Source organism: Neofelis nebulosa, chromosome X (assembly GCF_028018385.1).
Source record: "Neofelis nebulosa isolate mNeoNeb1 chromosome X, mNeoNeb1.pri, whole genome shotgun sequence".
Classification (NCBI taxonomy): domain Eukaryota; kingdom Metazoa; phylum Chordata; class Mammalia; order Carnivora; family Felidae; genus Neofelis; species Neofelis nebulosa.
Window position 1 is genome coordinate 84,620,533 of NC_080800.1, and position 24,570 is coordinate 84,645,102.

A 24,570-nucleotide genomic window follows, 5' to 3' on the forward strand; every position below is an offset into this window, starting at 1 on the left:
CTGCGAGCGCAGTGGGTGGGACGGACGGCGGTGTCTCTGTGCTGCGTTGCGCTTACTGGGCTGGGCCGGGCTTCGGCGGCGACGGAGACGGCTGCAGAGGCCGAGGCGCTGACCGGGTCGTCAGCGGGCTGCTGTGGTCTCTAGCAGCCTCTTCGCGCGCCCAGCATTCCCCGGGCGGCGTCTGGCCGTGGCGCTCAGCCTGCTAGTGAGCTGCGGTGGGCACACCCCTGGCGCGGCGGCGGCAGACAGGTTAGAGTGGGGGAAGGGGCAGGCGCGGGAGCCACTTGGGGCTAGAGAGGGAGCCCGAAGCCAGGCAGTCTCCAGCCATGTCCGACGAGACGTCGGCCACCACTTCGTATGAGAAGTTTCTAACCCCCGAGGAACCCTTCCCCCTTCTGGGACCCCCTCGCGGGGTGGGCACCTGCCCGAGCGAGGAGCCAGGTTGCCTGGACATCAGCGACTTTGGCTGCCAGCTGTCCTCTTGTCATCGCACCGATCCGCTCCACCGCTTTCACACCAACAGGTACGAACTGCCGCTGAGGGCAGGGGCGAACTGCTCACACCCCTGCCTTAAGCTGGAGAACGCCAGGTCCCTCCCGTGCCTTGGAGGTCCACCTCGGGTCTGCGCTTCCTTTCGTCCCCTCCCCCACCTTCCTCCGACCAGCGCTCATTCCCTGGCTCCTTCCCTCTCCCCCTCCCTATGTTCACCCCTGCCCTCCGATTTTCCTTTCTGCTGGCATTTTACTCGCTCTCTTTTCCCATTCTTCTGACCACAGCGACTCCTCCCTTTCCCCTCTTGCCTCATCTGTACCCTGAGAATTCCAAATCCCCACCCACGATTTTAAGATGCATCCCTGTTTCCATCCACCTGAAAAAGTTTAACCCCTTCCATCTCCCATACACTCTAGAGTAGATTTCGGATGACTCAAAGTCAATCTATGGATCTTTTGAAAAATGGCACTTTTAAAACTAGAATCTTCCCTTTCCCGATTTTTAGCCTGTCTCACAGCTCAGTTCCCACCCCACCCCCCCATTTTTTTGGTGAAGCTCTAGAAAACCAGGCCGTTGTTTTTTTCCTGTCCTTATGAACTCTTTGCTTTACCACTTTAGGCCCTGCCAAAATGTATAAGCTTAGATCTGGAAGGTTCCTTCATGTAGCCTATCCCTTGGTTTGCTCCCCCAGTGGAGGGATGGAGCTATGCTTAGGATGGGCTTGCTTTTACAAATTTATTTAGAGGGTGCATCTCCTAACTGATTTTATTGGAAGGAAGATTGTTCTGGAGAATTCCATCACACAGGCATTTAAGTATTATACCAAATGTGGGGATTTAAAGATGTTGTACACAGAGGTCCAACCTTTAATAAAGGTGGATATTGGGAGATACATACCAAAGCCTGGGAGGGTGTGTGGGGAACAAGGGAGGAGAAGGGTTCAGCTATGGATAATATTGGAGCTGACTTAAGTCTAGTTCTGATTTCTGATCGACAACATGAGCATGAACATCCTTCCACATTTTGATGTCTTTTGCATACCCCATGCTTCTTAAATCAGTCTGCAGATTTACTGAGTACAAAGAGTGTATAAAACATGATTCTTACCTGAAAGAAATGTATAGTCTGGAAACGTGTTACATTTAAAGAGTATCATCAGTATAACACATTTGAAAAGGAAGTGGTAGTAAATTTGTTACGTCTTTTCCAAATCCTCATTACAAAACTGAGGAAACTGAGGCCCAGGAGGAAAGACTGAGTTCAAGGTCATAAAACTGAGTTAGGCAAAGCCAAGATTATTTCTTTGAAGTCAGTGATGAAACTTGGAACAGAACTAATGGCTCAAATGTTATAAATGGTTGTTACAGTTCCTTAGACTAACTCACAGAAGCCTATTTAACCCAAGATGTGATTATAACATAAATGTAATCTGTTTATGAAATCAAGTGTCTTAGGATTGTTCGCACTGGAAAATGATATAAAAGAATACTTTTGCACATATTTGGTATTTAAGTTTTTGCAGCATTGGAGCAAGTCATATACGCAGGAAGTGAAATGATTTCAGAATTGGCTTGCTCTGATGATGAGGGAAAGGGAGTGGAGAAAGAGGCTGAGGGTAAGCACTGCCAAAACGGGTGGGGTGATGAGGAGTGAAACCAGGAGAATAATACATTTCTTACAGCTTGTTCTGTTCTTTCGCCTCCTCCCCATTTTTGTTCTTGTGTTTTTCTATTCCTTTTCTTAGAGATGGAAGTAAGGTCAAGGTTGTTTTCCAGAATGGGGCAGTTATGATAGAGGGGGAGGTTATTGTTCAGCCCCAGTTTTTCTAAGTCAGACATTTTTCTTAGTTACTGCCTACTTTTCAGAAATCTCCATCTCATACCCTACTTTTCCGAAGGCTTGGAATGGCAGTACTGGTCTAATGTATTTTGCTCTGTACCCTTTCCAACAGAGATTAGGGCAAGCAGAATTAGCAATGTTTACATCCAATGATGTTTCTGCCCTAGGCTACCTTTTAAATCTTTTCTCATTTTGGACTCTTCTGCCTTCCTACCCCTCCTCAAGATGGCACTTGAGAGGACCATATACTTCCAGTCAGTTCTCCTCAGAGAGAAGCAAACAGCTAAGTCATGTATGTAGGCAAAGTTTAGTTTACAGAATTCTTTTATTTTGAATTTGCATGTGTCACTTTTTTTCTTCACATCACCAGTTCAAGCAACAATTCAAAACAGATCTGAATAGTTGAGTACTGATGTTCTGCTTTGGGTTTAGTCATTATAAAACACATTTTATTGGAAATAAAAAGCTTGTCAGTTGGCAGATACTTGATTTACGTTTATTTTGCTTCTTCCTTGTTACCTGATGAGAAAACTGTGGAGATTGTTTGATATCGTTGATAGTATCTGATGATGACAGTTTTGTGCCTGCTCATTTACCTGACTCTGGGCTATATTTGCAATCTTTGTTAGCCAAGGGATTCAAGGCACTATTATTTATTATCCCTAAGTTTGAATGTTTGTAGTGTTCATATTAGAGTCACCTGAGACTTCAAATGGCATGTCACTACTCTAGGTTCAGTGGAAAATTACATGAACAGAGCCACTTTCCTAAGAAATTACACTTTCCTAGGAGTATCTTTTAGGATTTTATGACCGAGTTGGGTTTGTCTGGAATTTTGCTTAGAATAAAATAAATTTTAAGAAACTTAATTATTTTTTTAGTTTAAATGTTAATACAGAATATATGTGGTGTTTATGACATTTTTCCTTGCTTTTGAGACAGGATTTTTCTGATGTAATTGTTGGCATTTGTCCATGGCACTCTCCATCATTATCAAAAAAGGATGTCATTTACCAAACTGAAAAAATTAAGATGATATTGGTTGGTCCTGGAATTAAATTGAAGGAGATTAATATGAACTACTCGATGTGTTATTCTCTTCATCTTTTAGTAGTACATCAGTACTTAGACATTGCAAAATTGTGAAAAGCGTGTGGGAGGACGGTGCCCCACTTTTGTACACCCTATTGGCAGAACAGGAAATGAACTATTGTATAAAGCAATTATTTGGTTATGTGATTAACCAGAAGAACCCCAATACTATTGTGTACCTTTTGTACTCCCCACAGTTTCTCTATCTCAATATAGAATTAACAGTTGCAAAACAGGTGTAAGTTGCAGGTGGGAGAACCACACTCCGTGAAGTAACAGATTATAGAGGCAGGAGGAATTTAGTTTGGGGACTTCTTGAGACAAGTTGAGAATGGGGATCAGGCTTGGGGGAAGTATCCAGGCTAGAAGTGTGGATTTGGGAGCATTCAGAACAGAAATTCCAGTAGTGTCTTAGGAGTAGAACTGTGGGTTACAAAGGTTGAAAGAAGAAGGAACTTTTCAATTACTTTAGCAGGGAAAGGAAAGAGAGGAGATATAATAATTTGAAAAAAAGGCGAAGGTTTCTTCATTGTTGTTGTTTGCTTTGTTTAGTTTTTTTTTCCAAGAATAGAGCTTTTAGCTCTTTAGGAGCAGCCCACAGGAAAGGGAGAAATTGAAAATGCAAGAGAGTGTGGGATGACAAGAGATGGATGGGTTGAACTCAGAAGCCCAAATGGAATAATTAACCTTAGACATGACATGGAATGTTTTTTGCTTCCGAGGCTGTGGAGAGGGTACTAAGACAGTTGAGATTGCTAGGAGGAGAGTTAGGAATTTGAGTGAGTAGAGTAGCTAGCGGGGTTGTATCACCTGCTCTTACTTGGGACCTTAATGGCTTGTGCTGCTCCAAAGGTGTAACAGAGGTCGGGAGTGGCTGTATGGGGTTTTTGGCGGATAAGCCTTGCAGATAAATGTTACTTGGCTTTACTTTTTTCTTTAAATTAAAATTTGGACAGCAAGCCTTGTTATTAATCAAACTCCATTGGGATTCTTTTCAACATTTTTCTTTTAAGATAGAAAGTCTCCTTTGTGAATAATTTTATGATTATAGCTAGGATCTTAGTATTAGGTAGCTTTCTCTTAGTGGAATAAGATGTAGGGGCTTTGCAGGTTTGAATAGTTCAGTGCTGACTGAGCACATGCACACAGTGGTCATTCATTACATATTTGAAATCACACTTAAATTTTTATTATAAAATCTCATTTTAGAAAATTGGCATATGCAAAACTGTAGGGATCACCTATGATCCCTTTCAGTAAAGAAAACAACTATCAACATTTTGATGTTGTTACTTTTAATATTCTTTTTATGTTCATATGTAATTTTTAAAAATCAGGATCAGGTTATATAAAATTTGTGACCGGGTTTTTGCACTTACATTGTGAGTGTTTTCCTTTTTAAAAAATAGTCTGAAATATAAATTTATTGATTATAAAACACCATTATTTAGATATGTTATTTAATTATTCCCCGTATTTGGGGACCATGTCTTTTCCCTTTATTGGCTATTATAAATGATACTGTTTGGACATATTTGTACATACATTTTTTTCCAAATTTCTATTTGAGGAAGTGATAGATTCCTAGAGGGGCAATTACTGGGTCCAAAGGAATGAACTTCTTTGAAGCTCTTGATATATATACAGTACCAAATTGCTTTTTAGGAAGATTATGCCAATTTAACACTCCCACCAGCAGTGGATAAAAAAGTACTATCTAGTTTGTTTTTGTTCACATTGCCTTAAAATAATAATAAAGATAATATTTGGAAATTAGAAGATAATAGAATTTTTAAAAAATCTCTACTAGTAAAAATACTAATTTTCTGTTTTGTAAATGATTGGTTTCAAGTATGAACCCAGTTTTATTGCCACTGTTAATTACAAGAAAAAAGGGAAAAGGCTTCTAAGAATACCCAGAATCCTGTTAAATCTGTTATAAAGTCATGGACCTGGAAAATTGAGAAACATACTAATTTTGCCCTACGTTTAGAACACAAAACCAAGCAAATTCCTGACTGCCTTGTCAGTGATCCAAACGTTAGATTATTAAATCTAGCATAGTTTTTTTTAAAAAGGAAAGCCATTATTACTCATGGAAGGAAACACATTTCTACGGAATTTTTGCAAGCTCAAAAGGAATTCTCATTAAAAACAATTACCTAAAAGCTTTTCCTACCACATAACACAGTACGTGGCACATAGAAGATGCTAGCTAAATGTTTGTTGAGTGGGTGAATGAAGGTTTTAAAAAGTCACATGCAATTTGAAGACACAAAAGAAAAAATAATTTGCCCAGAATACAGTATAGGTACTGGTTTACTAGGTCTAGGACAAATCTTGTGATTGCCATTTTATAGCTTTTATATTGCCTTATAAACTATATTAACTTGGTTAATTCTGCTAGCTTTGTTGATTTTTTGAAAAATGAGGATACTGCTTGCCTAGGAGGCGTGTGATGAATCTATGTAATATTACAGGGTATTCTAAGATTGTTAGATGAATTAGATTTTTGCCTATTTATAAAAGCTTGATGACATCTGTATTTATATTTACTGAACTATAACAGTTTAGAGAGTGTGTGTCTGTGTGTGTTTTGATGCTATAAAATTGTCAGATTGCCCAAATTTTGTAAATCAAGAACTTTGAAATTAAGATTAGTCATACAAAGTGGGGAGGTAAAAAATGAAAAACACAATTCAAGAAATAATGGATTTAATGAGGGATGAGAAACAATCTTATAATAAGTAAGTAACAGGCTTTTCTTCAGGAGGTAATTATTTCAGTATCTTGTTAGTATCGGATATACTAAATCATTATCTTAAGGATTAATTCCCTAGGCTACTGCCAAAGCAATGAAGATTACCTCCTTAATAGTATAAAGCTAGTGGAAATTTACAAAAGAAAACAGATTTGTAGATTTTGAGACAAAAAAAAAGTAACCCTGCAATAAATACCACAGACAAAATGTTAATGTTGCTAATGTATTAAGAACTCATAAAATCAATGAGGAAAACATTAACACATACAAAAACACTAGAGCAAAATAGCTAATAAATGTTTTAGAATTTGATCTTGCCAGTAATTAAAGAAATAAAAATTGATATAAAAATGTGTTTTTTTCTATCATATAGGTAAAAATTTTGAAAATTCCACTGCTGTTAAGTTTGTGGTGAAATGAGCACTTTTTGTATACTGCTTTGGGGATTGTAAATTGGTGCAGCTTTTCAGAAAGGTCTTTGGCTAAGTATGATATGACCTTCAGAAGTGTTCATATTCTTTGACTCAGTACTTTCCTTTCAAGTAATCTATCTTTAGAGATTAAATATTTTGATAAATAGTTATAACCAAAAAAGAGTTAACCCCCCAAATGGAAACAGCCTAAGTATTACTGAAGGAATAAGATTAAATAAATTATGATACTTTTTAATCAGTGGAATATTATATAGGCATTAAAATGTTTTCAAGATAGGGGAGCCTGGGTGGCTCAATCGTTTAAGCCTCCGACTTCGACTCAGGTCATGGTCTCATAGTTTGTGAGTTTAAACCCTACATTGGGCTCTGCGCTGACAGCTCAGAGCCTGGAGCCTGTTTTGGGTTCTGTGTCTCCCTCTCTCTCTATTCATCCCTGCTCATGCTCTGCCTCTCAAAAATAAATAAACATTCAAAAAATAAAAAAAAATGTTTTCAAGTTATATATACTAGTATCCTGCTTTCTATACTTAACATACATATGATTCTCTCTCTCTCTCTCTCTCTGGCCCTACCCCACTGACGTGCATGTGCTCTCTCTCCCAAAATAAATTAATTAAAAAATAATAATAGCTACCATGTATTGAGCACTTTTTATGTCTGCTAAGTGTTCCATATGCATTCTTATATAATGTTCCTAATAACTGTTTCTTAAAGATGAGAACACAGTCTTGAGGAGGGTATATTTTGCTTAAGATCAAGTAGTAGTAGTAGTAGTAGTAGTAGTAGTAATCAAATGATAGAGCAAGAATTTGAACTCAGTCTGACTTCAAAGTGTATTCATAACTACTATGCTAGAAGTTTTGATTATAGGTGAAGGTTTTACTGTATTCTTAATTTAAATACAATATTTAATATAAATACATATATTTATTTATTTTAGATAGAGCATACAAGTGAGGGAGAGTGGCAGAGGAAGAGAGAGAATCTTAAGCAGACTCCAAGCTCAGTGTGGAGCTGATGTAGGGCTCGATCCTAGGACCCTGGGGTCATGACCTGAGCCGAAATCAAGAGTGGAATTCTTAACCGACTGAGCCACCCAGGCTCCCCTAAATACAATTTTCTTTTAAAATGTTTTATTATAAAAATTTTCAAATACCAAAATTAAAGGGACTAGTGTAATGAACCTCATACCCAGCTTCAACAATTATTTGCATATGACAGTGTGCTTCATACCACTACTCGTTCCTCAAACCCTTCTTATAATTTCGAGACAAATTCCAGATATATTTCATTCATAAATGTTTTAGTGTACATCCTTAAAAGAGAAGGGCTCTTTTGAAAATAATCACAATAACATTGTCATACCTAAAAATATACATACAGTCTTTTTTTAGGATGATTTCTTAATTTTTTTTTAAATTTTATTTTTTATGCTTTAAATTTACATCCAAATTAGCATATAGTGCAACAATGATTTCAGGAGTAGATTCCTTAGTGCCCCTTACCCATTTAGCCCATCCCTCCCACAACCCCTCCAGTAACCCTGTTTGTTCTCCATGTTTAAGAGTCTCTTATGTTTTGTCCCCTTCCTTGTTTTTATATTATTTTTGCTACCCTCCCCTTATGTTCATCTGTTCTGTGTCTTAAAGTCCTCATATGAGTTAAGTCATATGATTTTTGTCTTTCTCTGACTAATTTCACTTAAAATAATACCCTCCAGTTCCATCCATGTAGTTGCAAATGGCAAGATTTCATTCTTTTTGATTGCCAAGTAATACTCCATTGTATATATACACCACATCTTCTTTATCCATTCATCCATCAATGGACATTTGGGCTCTTTTCAGTACAGTCATCATAAATGTCATAAATGTATCCTATTAATATCTTAAAATTGTGTGGATTTTGTAGTTCCTGTTGTAATTTCTTTTGTGTTGTGTTTTTAAGGTGGAACTTAACTTCTTGTGGAACAAGCGTTGCCAGCTCAGAATGCAGTGAGGAGCTATTTTCATCAGTTTCTGTTGGAGATCAAGATGACTGCTATTCCCTGTTAGATGATCAAGACTTCACTTCTTTTGATTTATTCCCCGAGGGAAGTGTCTGCAGTGATGTCTCTTCTTCTATTAGCACATACTGGGATTGGTCAGATAGCGAGTTTGAATGGCAGGTAGGTTTTGTTTTTCTTTGTATTACCATCATTATTCCATAAATAGAAGAATGAATTTCTATTTTGATATTTTCATCTCTACCTCAAAGTAAATTTTCTTCAGTGTTTATCCAGTCCTGGACATTCTCTGACAACATTAAGAATTAGATGGAATATGTATCCTTTATTTTTGCTAATGTACCATTTAGGCATCTGATGCTGCAGATATCCTTATTTAGATTTTCGTGTAATTTAATACTTGTATAATGTTCCCATTATTATATATAATCAGTACTTTTCTATGCATGAATCCAAGCAAATGTATTCTTCCTGCTATAGTAAAAAGCCTTTGTGTCCTTATAGGCACAATATCTTTGCATCAGGGTTATGTTCTATATATCTGGGCTCTGAAACCATTATTATCATAAAAACAATTTTTGGCTCTGTTATTAGCAACACTATATAATTACTCATTTTGTATTCTCTTCATATGTAGAGATGTTTTTTGTCCTACAGGTTTTTTTTTCTTATGGCATATATACCATGTAAAATGGCTTTGTACAAATTGCCTAGAAATTCTGCCGTATAATGAGTGCAGTCTATCAGAAAATGTAAATCATGTTATTGCAGCATCCATTTTCTGATTGTAAAAAACAGTAACATTTGAAGAAGCTTTCCTTGCATATAGCAAATGTTATGTTCAACAGATACTTGAATGCCTACTATGTTTGAAAGCCATCCAAAACTTTGAAGTTGTGTTCTAAAAGAGGAATCAAATATTATTTTATTTTAAACATTTTCTTATTAAAATATGAAAACAGGCTGGCATGAAGTTAAAAATAAGTCTCCAAGTCTCACTCTGCTGTGGTTACCACTGTTAAGAGTTTGTGCAGATCCAAGTATGTTTGCAGTGTTAAAAACACACAAATGGGATCATATGTTGGCCACTGTTTGGCCCTTTGCTTTTTTTCAACTAATATCTCATTCTTTTCGATATCTATATCATAATTTATTTAACCTGTTCCCTAATAATGGATATTTAGATTGGTTTCAGTTTTTTCTTGTTATAAAAATGCTACACTGACAGTTAAATCTTTATTTTATTTTTTAGAGTTTATTTTTGAGAGAGAGAACATAAGGACAAGTCGGGGAGGGGCAGAGAGAGAGATAGAGAGAGGGAGACAGAATCCCAAGCAGGCTCCATGCTGTCAGCGCAGAGCCCAACGTGGGGCCTGAACTCCCCAACCATGAGATCATGACCCAAGTGAAAGTCCCATGATCAACTTACTGAACCACTCAGGTGCCCCTGTGGGTTATCTTTTTACTTGATGCTGTCCTTTGACACACAAAATTTTTTAATTTTAAAAAAGTTCAATTTATTTTTTCTTCAAATTCTGTGCTTATGATGTTATATTTAAAGAACCATTATTTAATCTAAGGTCATGCAGATTTTCACCTGTTTCCTTCTTAGAGTTTCAGTTTTTACATTTAGGCCTTTGATGTAAGATAGGGATCCAAATTCATTCTTTTGCATGTAGATATTCAGTTGTCCCAGCACCATTTGTTGAAAAGACTATATTCTTTTCTTATTGAATTGTCTTGGTACCCTTGTGGAAATGAATTGGTCATAGATGTGGGTTTAGTTCTGGACTGTCAGTTATATTCCATTAATATATATATATATATGTCTATCCTTATGCCAGTGCCACAGTTTTAATTGCTCTAGCTTTGTAGTGAGGTTTGAAATCAGGAAGTATGAGTTCTCCTACTTTGTTCTTCTTTAGTAAGCCTGTTTTGGCTATTGGGGATCCCTTCTGCAATTCCGTATGAATTCTAGGGTTAAGTGATCCATTTCTACAAAAAGGGCAGTTGGAGTTTTGATAAGGATTGTATCGAATCTGTTGTAGTTTTTAGTGTCTAAGCCTTGTACTTCTTTGGTTCAATTTATTCCTACATATTTTATTCCTTTGATACTGTTGTAAATGGAATTGTTTTCTTAATTTCATTTTTGTGTTGTTCATTGCTGGTGTATAGAAATAAAACTGTTTATATTGATTGTGTATCCTACCACTTTGCTGAACTAATTTTTTTAGCTTAAATGATTATTCTTCTCTGTGTGGATTCTTTAGAGTTTTTATGTTTAAGATCTTATTTATCATCTATAAATAGAGATAGTTTTTCTTCTTCATTTCCAATCTGGATAGCTTTTTTTTCTCTTGCCTAATTGCTCTGGCTAGATCACCAGTGCAGTGTTGAATAAAAGTGGCAACAATAGGCATCCTTGTCTTTTCTGATCCTAAGAGAGAAGCTTTCAGTCTTTCACCACGGAGCATAATGGTAACTGTAGGTTTTTCTTTCTTTTTTTTTTTTTTTTTTTTTAAATTTTTTTTTCAACGTTTTTTATTTATTTTTGGGACAGAGAGAGACAGAGCATGAACGGGGGAGGGGCAGAGAGAGAGGGAGACACAGAATCGGAAACAGGCTCCAGGCTCCGAGCCATCAGCCCAGAGCCTGACGCGGGGCTCGAACTCACGGACCGCGAGATCGTGACCTGGCTGAAGTCGGACGCTTAACCGACTGCGCCACCCAGGCGCCCCTGTAGGTTTTTCATATATGTCCTTTATCATATTGAGGAATTTCTCTTCTATTCCTAGTTTGTTGAGTGTTTTTATTTGAAAGAGTATTTAGATTTTGTCAAAATGCTTTTACTGCATTTATTGAGATGACCATGCAATTTCTTCCCTTCATTCTATTAGTAGGATGTACTACATTGATTTTTGTATGTTGACCCACCTTTTCATTCCTGGAAAAAATCCTAATTGGTCATGGTATATATTCCTTTTAATATGCTGCTGGATTTCATTTGTTAGTATTTTGTTTAGGATTTTTATGTCTGCATTCATAAGGGGTATGGGTCTGTAGTTTTTTTTTGTGATACCTTCGTGTTGCTTTGGCCTCGTGGAATGAGTTAGGAAGTATTCTCTTCTAGATAAAATATTGTAATAAAATTTTTTCATTTAGCATATAAACTTTTTTATGATCTTCATTATAACTCTTTTAATGACTTTATAATATTCCTGGTGCTAGATATGCCAGAGTTTGTGAAACCATTCCCCTATTTATATCCATTTCAGAATTTTTTCTGTTTTAGATAGCACAGCAGTGAGCATCTTTGTGTCGGTACCTTTTTATTTTGTGCCTCAGTTTTAAGTGCACACTTTGTATTTAAAATCAAACTACTACTTGGCAATGAGAAAGAATAAAATCATGCCATTTGCAGCAACGTGGATGGAACTGGAGGGTATTATGCTAAGTGAAATAAGTCAGTTGGAGAAAGACAGATACATGTTTTCACTCATATGTGGATCTTGAGAAACTTAACAGAAGACCATGGGGGAAGGGAAGGGGAAAAAATAGTTACAAACAGAGAGGGAGGGGGCAAACCACAAGAGACTCTTAAATACAGAGAAGAAACTGAGGGCTGAGGAGGTGTGGGGGAGAGGGGAAAGTGGGTGATGGGCATTGAGGAGGGCACTTGTTGGGATGAGCACTGGGTGTTATATGGAAGCCAACTTGACAATAAATTATATTTTTAAAAATTAAATACATACATACATATCAGACTACAAGGATTCTTTAAAATATAGTCAGATGGAGTCCTGATAATTCTGAGAATTATTTTTTCTGATTATTTTATTTGAATTAAAGTTCTTACCATCCAGGGGCTCCTGGATGGCTGGTTGATTAAGTGTCCCACTTCAGATAATATCATGATGTCACGGTTTGTGGGTTCGTGGGTTCGTGGGTTTGAGCCCCGCCTCGGGCTCTGTGCTGACAGCTCAGAACCTGGAGCCTGCTTCAGACTCTGTCTCTGGCTCTCTCTGCCCCTCCCCTGCTTGTACTCTGTCTCTCTGTGTCTAAAATAAATAAACATTAAAAAAATAAAGTTCTTACCATCCATAATGTTGCAACACAGTAGTCGTTTTTTAATTTTAATTGCTGACTTCTTCATTCATTTCATGAGTAGAGTGGAAAACTATCCCCAGCCACTCACTGTTAATGTACATGACTGACTCTAACATTGGAGCAAAAATAAAGCTTGCCTTAGTAATGTGTTTTCCCACTTCTGAAACTGGAGTGCGGGTACTCTATCACCATGGATATTTGTTTTTAAGTACTATTCTGAAAGGCTTAAAATGCTCTCTGTGGCTGCCTGCCAGGGCATACAATGCACCAAACTCATAAGACATACTCAATAAATACCAGTTGAAATCTGTTAAAAAGAAAACTACAGGCCCAATATGGTGTCACTTAGGCCAAGTCTGGCAAACCAAGACTTAATACCTAACCTAACTGCAGTTTCAACGTCCTGGGAATGTAACCTTTAAGTAGTCAATATGGGAAGTCTTGATCAGTACTAGGAAATTTACCGATAGAATTCTTCCGCTCTCCTTAGGAGGACAGCAACCTTGCCAAACAATGCATTCCTTGTTAATAAATTCCTTTTTTTAAGGCCCTCTCTCTGCAGTTAAAAAACTTTTTGTTTGTTTAGCTTTGTGGATAATCTCTTTATTTGCTATATGAGATGCTGCCTGATTCATGAATGGGTTAATAAAGCCAATTAGATCTTCAGATTAAAAAAAAAGCGCTCTTTGTGGGACCACGTAATGATTAGCAGTACATTATCCAAGAAGATGATTGCAATAATTTATCCAAGAAGACGATTACAAATTATATGTTAGGAGTAATATAGACTAGAAATTGTTGACTGTAATTTAAAAATTCATATTACCTTTGTTGTAATTAAAAACCATATCTGTTTAAATCTTTCTTTTTAACAGATGTTTCAATTACTACCAAAGTAAATATAAAGGATTCATAGATTCTTTGGGACGAGAAATACTAACTACTTGATAAGGCAGGATTTTAAGCCTAGAATGAAGTAGCATCAAAACATTTTGCTTTGCTGACAGTTTTCTTTGCTTGCAGTCCTTTTGTCATTAAAGATATATTTGACTAGTCTTAGAGCTTGAAAAATTATTTTACTGTTGAGCAGGGAACCATAGAAAATTTAGAGTGAGTAATTCAGCTGTCACACTTGAAACCTAAAGGTACAATTTGAAATTACACATCGACTGTTACAGAAATGAGCTTACTCATAAAATTTTGCTGCATACTGCAGAAAATTTGGCAGAGGTTTGATTTAATTCTGTCTCCTTGCCACAATTACTGATTATAATATAAATATATTAAATGCTGTTGTCCATGAAAAATATGGAATAAGAATTATTAAACATTTTTAGCTTGAAATATATTATCAGTTATAAAATGGAAAAAGAATGGTCTGATAAATATACAGGAGCCCACACAGTTAATTCTGATGTACATCTGCAGCTCTAATCCCATATCTCCAATTGACTACTTGACATTTTCACTTGGATGACCTTATTATTTAATGTACCTGTTATTTGATGCTGATTCCTTGGTCAGTAATGTAACTTCCAATTACAGTGTTTCCATGGGAAAAAAATAGACTCCACTTTGTGACATGTCTTATGGTGTAGTGAATAAAAACTATTATCATTTCCAAGGACATTTGTACTTGCTTCTTTCATTATCAGTACAAACTCTCCATATCCGAAATTGCATTCTTCTCTCATTCCAAACTCCCTGCAAGGCAGGACGGTTGGGCATAGTTGAAAGCACTGGACTTTTGTCCTACTTTGGATACTGCCGCTAGCCGTGTGACCCTCCCTAGACATCATTTTTCCTTGTTTGTAAAATGAGGGTGTTGTAGTGGAAGATCTGTAACATTGCTTCAGGTCTCTTGCTATAAAAGTTGGAAGTCATCAAGTGTATACCCTGGATGGGTTGGTTGTATGACTGAAATGTGGCCAGTTTTCTTCTGGTTTCAACAAATGGTCATCTCTTATCCATTCAGTTATCAAAGAGCCTTGTAGGGGCACCTGGCTGGCTCAGTCGTTAGAGCATGCGACTCTTGATCTCAGGGTTGTAAGTTGGAGCCCCACATTGGGTGTAGAGATTACTTAAAAATAAAATCTTTAAAAAAACAGTCCTGTAAATTGTTTTGTATTTTCCCTATTTATTCCCATTTTCTTTGCATTTTTGTTAATCTTAGTCCAAGTGTAGATCAAATAAGAACTTCCTGTGTAATTCCATTCTTTCATCACTCTAATTTATCCCCATATTGCTTTTTAGCTCATCTTCCCTCAAGACCAGTTACATCAAGTTACTTCTACTTAGAAAATGTTACTGGCCTACTTCTCTGTATCATATAACAGCTTGTTCATCCATTGACCTTTCAAATCCGTAGCACTGATTTTCTGTTTTAATTATATTGGTCTCATTAATCTCATCCTTTTTTTTTTAAATTTGTGTATTTACCAGGTTATTCTCCTTACCTGAATGCCTTCTCCTTTTCCCCATTCTGCCATTCTGAGACTACCTTGTGAAACTTCACCCACTTTAGCAACAGGTGTCATTCTGTGATGGCTTCTTGTCCTTTTCTAAGGGTACAAAACCGTGGCAAGAAATGGAAAAAGGAAAACACATCTGTGTATGGAGTATTGCCGTGTGCCAGGCTTATTACCTCATTTGAATTTCTTAGCAGTCTTTTGAGATGGGTGGCCTTAATCATAACTCTGGGGCTCTAAGAAGCGAACTAACCTCTACAAGATCACATGGCTAGTGAGCAGTTATAGCCGGGATTTGAACTTTGGCATCTGTTTACTTCTCCCTGACAAAAAAAAATGCCAAAGAACCATTAGTTGCCTTTTTTTACAGCCCCCCTGCAAACAAACACATAAACAGTACTAAAGGCACAAATTTAAGTGTTTAACATATAGTCTGCTACCTAGCAGAAGTTCGCTAAAGATTTAGATGAAAATTCTTCTTAAATTTTGAGGGTATACATATTTTGTTAGTTCCTTTACCTAGTTTATCAAAGGAGCTTGAAGTAAGGGAAGGCTTTCATATGATAAGGACTGTTTCTTTTTGTTTTAGAAACCCCAGGGAGATCTTTTGTGTAGTAGTATTGTGATTTGAACTCTTTCAAAGGGAAAATAGCAAGATATTTTCTTTTTTAAATGTTTATTTATTTAGGGAAAGACAGCATTTACCAGTGGGGAAGGGACAGAGAGAGAGAGAGAGAGAGAGAGAGAGAGAGAGAGAGAGAGAATATCCCTTTGTGCTGTCAGCACAGAGCCTGACGCGGAACTCAATCTCAATTAACTGTGGGATCGTGACCTGAGCCAAAATCAAGAGTTGGACACTTAACTGATTGGGCCACCCAGAAGCCCCAAAACATTTTCTTTTTTGACATTAAAGGCTGAAAGATGGCCTTCATGTGTGCATTCAGCAGTTATTCTTTCATGACATTGACTAGATAACATCAGGGCTAAAGGTGAATGAACAAGTCAAGCAGTGTTAATTAATGAGGGCTTTTAATGTTTATTTTTCAGAGAAAGAGAGCATGCGTGCCTGAGGGTGGGAGGGGCAGAGAGAGAGGGAGACAGAGGATCCGAAGTATGCTCTGCGGTGTCAGTGCAGAGCCTGATATGGGGCTTGAACTCACAAACTGAGATCATGACCTGAACTGAAGTTGAATGGTCAACTGACTAAGCCACCCAGGCATCCCAATTAATGAGTTTTTAATGGAAGTCATACAAATTGTTGGTAGTCATTTATGCACTTGGATTCATCAGTGACTGTTAAAGTGAAAATGTGTTTTTTTGACAGTAGTAGCTTAGATAATTTCATTCTAAAGCCTTATGGTCACTTTGCATAGTGATCTCAACCCCATATTTGTGTCTTCATTAGGTTATTCTATGCATCTCACTCCCCATGCCTGCCCTCTTGTAGCTCTCCCAAGCTTTAATCTTGTAGCTTTAACTCACTGCTAGATATTTCCACTGATGATCTGTCATTTCATACCTAGCATTTGTCATTTGATATTTTGTATAATTGTATGTTTGTGTTATTATATTCTCTTCCCCAGTGGAGAATAAAGTTTTAGTGTAAGGACCATGACAAAAAAATTCTTTGAGTCCTCTGTACTTATCAGAGTGCTATGGGTGCAGTAGGAGGCCAAATGTGTGTGATTGCAGTAATCTTCATGGCTAAATTAGCTTTTCCCTTTTGGTAACTTCAAAAGCCTAGTTATCATCCAGAGTTCATATATCATTGCAAAGGACAACAACAACCAAAAGGTGTTATTTTGTACCTTGTAAAAATGAAAGTATTGTCTTTGAAAGCTACGTATTCCTTGTAGAAGAAATTATCTTTTTGATGAATGACTTAAACTTATTTTCGAGAGAGAGAGCAAGAGAGAGAGAGCACATAAGTGTGAGCTTGGGAGAGGGGCAGAGGGAGAAGAGAGAAAGAATTTTAAGCAGGCTCCATGCTCAGCATGGAGCCCAGTGTGGGGACTCGATCCCACAATCCTGAGATCATGACCTGAGCCAAAATCAGAGTCAGATGCTCAACCGACTGAGCCACCCATACATCCCTTTATTTGTTTATTTATTTTTAGAAGTTTATTTATTTAAGTAATCTTTACACGCAACATGGGGCTCAAACTCGTGACCCCAAGATCAAGAGTCACATGCTCCTCTGACTGAGCCAGCCAAGTGCCCCTAAACACATTTATTTAAAATTAAATCCATTTTGACTTTTGAAGGTGATAGATCTATTACCTTGATTGTGGTGATGGTTTCATGGGTATATGCATATGTCCAGAGTCCTCAAATTGTCTATATTAGTTATGTACAGTTCTTTGTATCACTTATAATTCAATAAAGCTGGTAAAAAATTAAATCCATTCTAACTGGCTTTTAACAGGCGGTATAAAATTATAGCACATAATTCTGGTGTTCATCTCACTTCAGACTAATTTTCTGTGTATTAGGCTTGCTTGCTTTTCTCCTTTGTCTACACATTGTCTCAACATTTTTTCTGATTTTTCTTTTATAATACTTCTGATCTTTAAAATGTTTTGTTACATATTAACAGCATATTTTAAATACTTTTAATTGCCTTGAGGTTATTAATACTGACTTGAGCACAAGGACCATGGCTTATCTGTCTTCATATTGGCAGTATGTCTAGCATAGCGTTGGTCAAAGAGCCAGGTAGTAGCAGATCACTCAAGTCTCCTGAGATGGAGACCAGTGTTACTTATTCATCATGCTGTGTGTGCCCTAGCCTACATTCACATTGTGAATTAAAAACCCTAATGATGATTGACTCTTAAATTAGCAATTATTAACAAGTCTTGATTATGATTTTAAACTTTTGGAAAATATCTTTCATTGAATAAGTTACTATCTACAAAGAATATGTTGATGTTGCTGCTTTGTGTAATATTGGAGGGATCAGAAGTAATGTCTTCTCATTCTGTATTTGTCATTAAAAAATAATTTTTAATCAGTATGAAGTGCGTTGTAATATTTAAAATGTATTTTTGAAAAATTTTGCTTTTCCTACCCCCTTCTTATTTTTATAGTTACCGGGCAGTGACATTGCCAGTGGGAGTGATGTACTTTCTGATGTCATACCCAGTATTCCGAGTTCACCTTGCCTGCTTCCTAAAAAGAAAAACAAGCACCAGAATTTAGATGAACTTCCTTGGAGTGCAATGACAAATGATGAGCAGGTAGGGATCTTGACATTTCTTTATATAAAGTAGACTTCACACCCAGCACAGAGCCCAGTGTGGGGCTTGAACTCAACGACCCCAGGATCAAGACCTGAGCTGAGATCAAGAGTCAGATGCTTAGCTGACTGCACCACCCAGGCATCCCAGGATTTTAACATTCTTAATTGAAAGCATATATGTAGAGAATATGTGAAATTCAATGTATTGCCTATTTAAAGTTACTGGGTAAATGTGGATTGCTTAGTAAAATCTGAATTTGAGTTTTAACTGTTTTGCAGGGAACAAATATAATATTTAAGTGCTTTTGATATTTGAAACACGTTATAAATGAAACACTAAAATATCAGGTTTTGACATTGATGTTTATTATAATTTTTTATCACATAGGTGGAATATATTGAGTATTTGAGTCGTAAAGTCAGTACGGAGATGGGTCTTCGGGAGCAACTTGATATTATTAAAATAATTGATCCTTCTGCTCAAATCTCCCCTACAGACAGTGAGTTTATTATTGAACTTAACTGTCTCACAGATGAAAAACTGAAGCAGGTATGTAAAGAAAATACAGATTATACAAGTGTTAAGAAAACTGTTATTTTATAACATGTAGACTGGAATAATCATGTTAAAATACACAAATAACTAAGGTCCAGATCACTGCTGTGAAATGTAATATTAGAAAAAATGATAGCAGTATTTGAGAGCACATGGTTGTAAGGTTTTAGGTACATCTCACCTGGCAGTACCTTTCTGGGTTCATGTGGATCTAGAAACTGCTGTTTAGTTGTGTAGGCTTTGAAACTTGATTTCACCACTTAAGGGGTGGTTATGCTATTTGCTTCTTCTAATTCACCTTAAAAAAGAACAATTGACAGAATCAGAATACTGATTATTGAGGGCTGTCTATACTTCAGTGAACATCTGAGTTGAGGGATTTGAGTAGTCCTGTGAAGTAATTGATCCTGGCTAGGGTAAAACGTAAATTTCCTTCTGCTATTCTGAAATATGCATTTCTGGCATCTTCTAAATATAGCCTTTACTGCTCTATTTTTCTCTGGTACATAGCTGAATGAATACTTACGTTCTACTTTCATTTTTTAAAGAATTTTTTTTTGCATTTATCATTACTTACAAAAATTTTTTATTTCATTTCTCTCAACAGACATATTATTATTTTCTATATTCCAGCTCATTTTTCATTAGTGTTGAAATTGATGCCTTGCATTTGAAGACAGGTACCATGGGCCCCTAGCTAAGATTTAGGAAACACCCTAATCTTCAATATATTCAGCAACTTAAATCATATTAAGTGGAGATCTTTAAAACATGCCTAATCTGATCTATTTTATTGTTAATTTCTCTGAGTGTTATTTTCTTATAATCCTAAATTCTGGAGGCCAGTAGCCTTCCATTGACTGATTGTATTATTTGTTTTTAAAATATAGCTCAGTGATCAATATTCTAGAAGTTTGACATTGTCAATTTTTCTGGTACTTGTTTCTACATTGAGAAATTTCTTTTGTCCTTATATTCTACTTATGTACATCTGTAGCACTTTTTTATTTGATTTATTTATCTAACAATATTAAGTGTCTATCATGTATTAAGTTATAGGATAAAAAACACTTTAACAAGTGATCGTTGTCTTTATAGAGCCTACAACTCAAGAAAGAGTCAAACAAATAAACCTGGATTACAATCCAAGTTCATAAATCATTATTCAATAAATGTTAATTTTATTTCTTCATAATTACTGTCTTTCACTTTCTATTTGTTAAGCATCTAGTTCCAAGTTTTTTTTTTTTTTTGGTATACTCATCAAAAGCAAGAAATGAACATAGTTACAGTATTATTAGATAATCTACAGACTGTATTCAGGTTACACCAGTTTTTCTACTAATACCTTGTTTTATCCCAGGATCCAATCCAATCTTTTTTTATAAAGTTTTTATTTAAATTCTAGCTAACATACTAACTTCAGGTGAAATACTAATTTCAGGTGTACAATTTAGTAATTCAATACTTACATACAACACCCAGTGCTCATCATAACAAGTGCAATCCTTAATCCCCATCACCTGTTTAACCCATCCCCCACCCCACTCCCCTCTGGTAGCCATCAGGTTGTTCTCTATGGTTAAGAGTCTATTTCTTGGTTTGCCTCTTTTTCCCTTAGCCCATTTTTGTTTTTTAAGTTCCACATATGAGTAAAATCATATGGTATTTGTCTTTCTCTGACTGACTTGTTTTGCTTAGCATAATACTCTCTAGCTCCATCCATGTTGCACATAGCAAGATTTCATTCTTTTTTATGGCCCAGTAATATTCCTCTGTGTGTGTGTGTGTGTGTGTGTGTGTGTGTGTGTGTACACATACCATATCATACTTATCCATTCATCAGTCAGTGGACATTAGGGCTGTTTCCATAATTTGGCTGTTGTAGACAATGCTGCAGTAAACATTGGGGTGCATTGTATCCCTTTGAATTAGTAGTTTTGTATTCTTTGGGTAAGTACCTAGTACTGCAATTGCTGGATCATGGGACAGTTCTATTTTTAATTTTGGGGGGACCTTCCATACTGTTTTCTACAGTGGCTGCACCAGTTTGCAATCCCATAAAGAGTACAGGAGGGTTTACCTTTCTCCACATCCTCACCAACACTTGTTGTTTCTTATGTTGTTGATTTTAGCCATTTTGACAGGGGTGAGGTGACATCTCCTTGTAGTTTTGACTTGCATTTCCTTGATGAGGAGTACATCTGTAGCACTTTGGATAATCTTTTACTTTATGTACAATATTCTTCTTTTCTCCAGTATTTTGAGGGAGAATGTCAAGGAACACTAACCAGATTTTGTCTGTGTGTTCCAAGGTCAGAAACTATATCAAGGAGCATAGCCCTCGCCAACGGCCTGCAAGAGAGGCCTGGAAGAGAAGCAACTTTAGTTGTGCCAGCACCAGTGGAGTGAGCGGTGCCAGCGCCAGTGCCAGCAGCAGCAGTGCCAGCATGGTCAGTTCTGCAAGCAGCAGTGGGTCCAGTGTTGGAAACTCTGCTTCAAACTCCAGTGCCAACATGAGTCGAGCACACAGTGACAGCAACTTGTCTGCAAGTGCAGCAGAGCGGATTCGGGATTCAAAAGTAAAATGTCTAATCAATACAAAACTTTACCTTTCAATATTAATATTAGTACTCCTTCATATAAATTTCTTGAAGAGTTAAAATTATCTTGCTCTCTAGATGCCGGTGGATTTTGGCTTTAATTGAACAAGCAGGCTACTCTGCTGTTGAGTAAAGCCCTTTAGGCTGAGTACTTTGAAATACCGTTTTGACCCACAACCATATCACATTCAATTTTATCTGATTTTTGTGTCTGTTTGTAAGTAAGATAAATTGATGGAAATAGTGAGTGAGTCTCAAGATTGCAATATTGACTGCAAGTCACTACTGAGCAGATCTCACTATGTTGCTGATGTTGCTGTCTATTAGCTCCTAAGAATGTTCTGCATGTCTTTTGTGTGTGTGTGAAATGTTCTGTTAACCTTGAGTGTTTGTTCTTAGATCTTTTAAAAATGTAATAACACCTTCTCTAACTTCTGCCTATTCACAGTTGAGAAATTCTTGGTAATATTATTGGGCATGTAAAAAATAGGGAGGTATTAGTGCACATAGAATGGTTTTGTGATAGTGAGGGGAGTTCAGTTCCTTGCAGTGGGTACAGTTTGGAGCCAACTTAACAATGGTAAGAGTATCTCTGTAAGTCTTTGGGAACCTAGTGGTGACTAGAACATACACAGTGATTCCTTCCCTCGCTTTTACCAAAGTAGCAGAAACATAGCCAGCTTTGTTGGTTGCCAGGGGATTCCTCTGGATATGTGGTCATTCCTTTTTTGCATCACTCCACCAGTGACAAGGAATAGAGTACCCACTGGGTTTCTAATGGGTTTTTAAGATGGTATTTGCCTAATATGGAAAAGACATGATTCTTTCCCAGCTGTTGTAAAATTGCTAGTGCTTTCAGATGAAAGACACCTTAAAAGCATAAGCATTAGAGATTTTGGCAGTGTTCTCTACATTTATATTTAGTATTGTTCACTGTGTATTCACTCCACAGTGACACCAGTGTACCTTAATTTGGTAAAAAAAAAAAAGGCTTTGAAATGATTGATTATCTGTAACTAGTCAAAATGATCAGATGTCCACCCTTCCTAAGATTCACTGGACAAATTCCATAAAAATAGAATCTTGAAGAATCATTTTCAAGTCTAAGCCAGTGGCTCACTTACTGGAACCAGGATCATACTGCAGAGGAATTTGAACATCTCTAAGAATTCTGAAAATACAGAATTTGATCCATAAAATACTCTGGGGTGGATATGGCAAAACTGAACCTTACTGATTGAGAAATTTTTATTTTGGCAGAAGCGATCCAAGCAGCGGAAGTTACAGCAGAAGGCCTTACGCAAGAGGCAGCTGAAAGAGCAGAGGCAGGCTCGGAAGGAGAGGCTCAGTGGGCTCTTCCTCAATGAAGAAGTGCTGTCCTTGAAAGTGACTGAGGAAGACCATGAAGCAGATGTAGATATTTTGATGTAATAAGGGTGAATTTTTCAGCATTCTTTCTAAACATTAAAGTATTCTCCTTTTATTTGTTTACATGCATCTTGACCAAACTTTTGGTTAGGGCTCTGGTATTAATGTGGTATTAATATACCATTAATAATTTAGGCCAGTGGTTCTCAGCAGGTGGTCCCTAGACCAGCAGCCTCAGCATCACCTGAGAAGTTGTTAGAAAGGCATACTACCAGGCTCCATCCCAGATGCAGTGAATCATAAACTCTGGGTGAGGGGCCTAGCATTGTGTTTAACAAGCACCAGGTTCTTCTGCTGCACGCTCTACTTTTAAGAATCATTAATTTAGTAAATGTTTTCACTATTTAGACTTTAGGGTGGCTAAGTAGACTTTTTCAAGAACTAGTACTTTTACAGTTTAGAAGATTTCAAGGTACTGCTGACAAGTAGCGTATTATGTCAGTATAGGTACATATGTCCGGATCATAATTCAGTTTTCCTTCTTAATGTTACAATTTTTTAGTTTGCTTTTTATAAGGGCCATAGCATAAGTCTCAATTCCTAGTGGAAATCTTGTTTTGAGGTTGTGGGTGTGGGGTGTAGATTGCTGTTTATAATAGTGCCTTCATTAGGTTTAGTTTTGTTTTCATTTATTATTAACTCAAAGGTGTAAAAATAGGCCCTAATGTCTTTCCTGTTAGGTTTGTTTCTGTTTTTCACTTTATGTAAATTCAGAATTCTTTCTGTAAGTGATGACTACTGAGGAAATAATGTTAGTAGTAGTTGAACTTCAGACTTGATGCTATATAGATTAATATTCAAATAGAGAAGGCAATTAAGCAAAACAGCCAATTCTGCTTTTCCATGGCTTTCTGAAATTTTAGTCTGTGAAACTGTCTCAAGTTCTTTTTGAAAGTCACTTTTTTTTCCCAGCACTATTCTAATTTTTCAATATTTGGTATAACAGCTTCTGGCATGTGAACAGGCTAATGTTCAAAGTTAACTAAAGAAAACCCTTACAGTTCTAAACTTCTCTATAAATCGCTAGAAATACACGGAGCAGTGTGATATAGAAAAAAAAAAACCTTCGCTTGTTGGCTACTAATAGAAGTCTAATTTTAGATGTGAAATCATGGGTTTTCTATAAATGTTTTCATGGAGAGTTTGTTATCATGAACATTAGAAGTAGTATTATTTCTTTTCTTCTACCACATGTCTTTAAACATTCACATGGGTTAAAGAAGATGGAAACTGATACTACTGACAATCAAGCTGCTTTCTGACTTTCATAATTTTTATTGTGGATAACTTTTGGGAGGTAATCATGATTCTGTAGGAGGAACTGTAATCAATATTTTTTTAAACTCTAGAGTCAGAGCTTATGTGATAGGATCTTTTTTAAACTATCATGTCAAGTGGCTCATTAAGAAAACGATTAATGACTTAAATTTTTAATTCTCAGTTGATATAAAGGCTTTTAACCTTTGCTTACAATCATGTGTTTTGAAATTTTGATTTTACTCTAGTTCCTTGAAGGTTAAAGAATTGAAACTGAGGATAAAAAT

The 24,570-nt window shown here is 36.7% G+C and overlaps 1 protein-coding gene across 2 annotated transcripts; it reads left to right on the forward strand.

The window, feature by feature from the left end:
• FAM199X (family with sequence similarity 199, X-linked) lies at positions 1-23,081 on the forward strand. Of its 2 annotated transcripts, none has more exons than XM_058712398.1 (6): positions 1-523; positions 8,566-8,785; positions 18,288-18,437; positions 18,828-18,989; positions 21,311-21,448; positions 22,859-23,081. In XM_058712398.1, exons 1-6 carry the CDS (start codon positions 327-329, stop codon positions 23,027-23,029), a joined length of 1,038 nt encoding a protein of 345 aa, XP_058568381.1. In that variant the 5' UTR covers positions 1-326; the 3' UTR covers positions 23,030-23,081. The 2 variants fall into 2 exon arrangements, with proteins under 2 accessions (XP_058568381.1, XP_058568380.1); XM_058712397.1 differs by having other exon boundaries at positions 2-523; positions 21,311-21,577.
• The last annotated feature ends 1,489 nt before the right edge of the window (positions 23,082-24,570 follow it).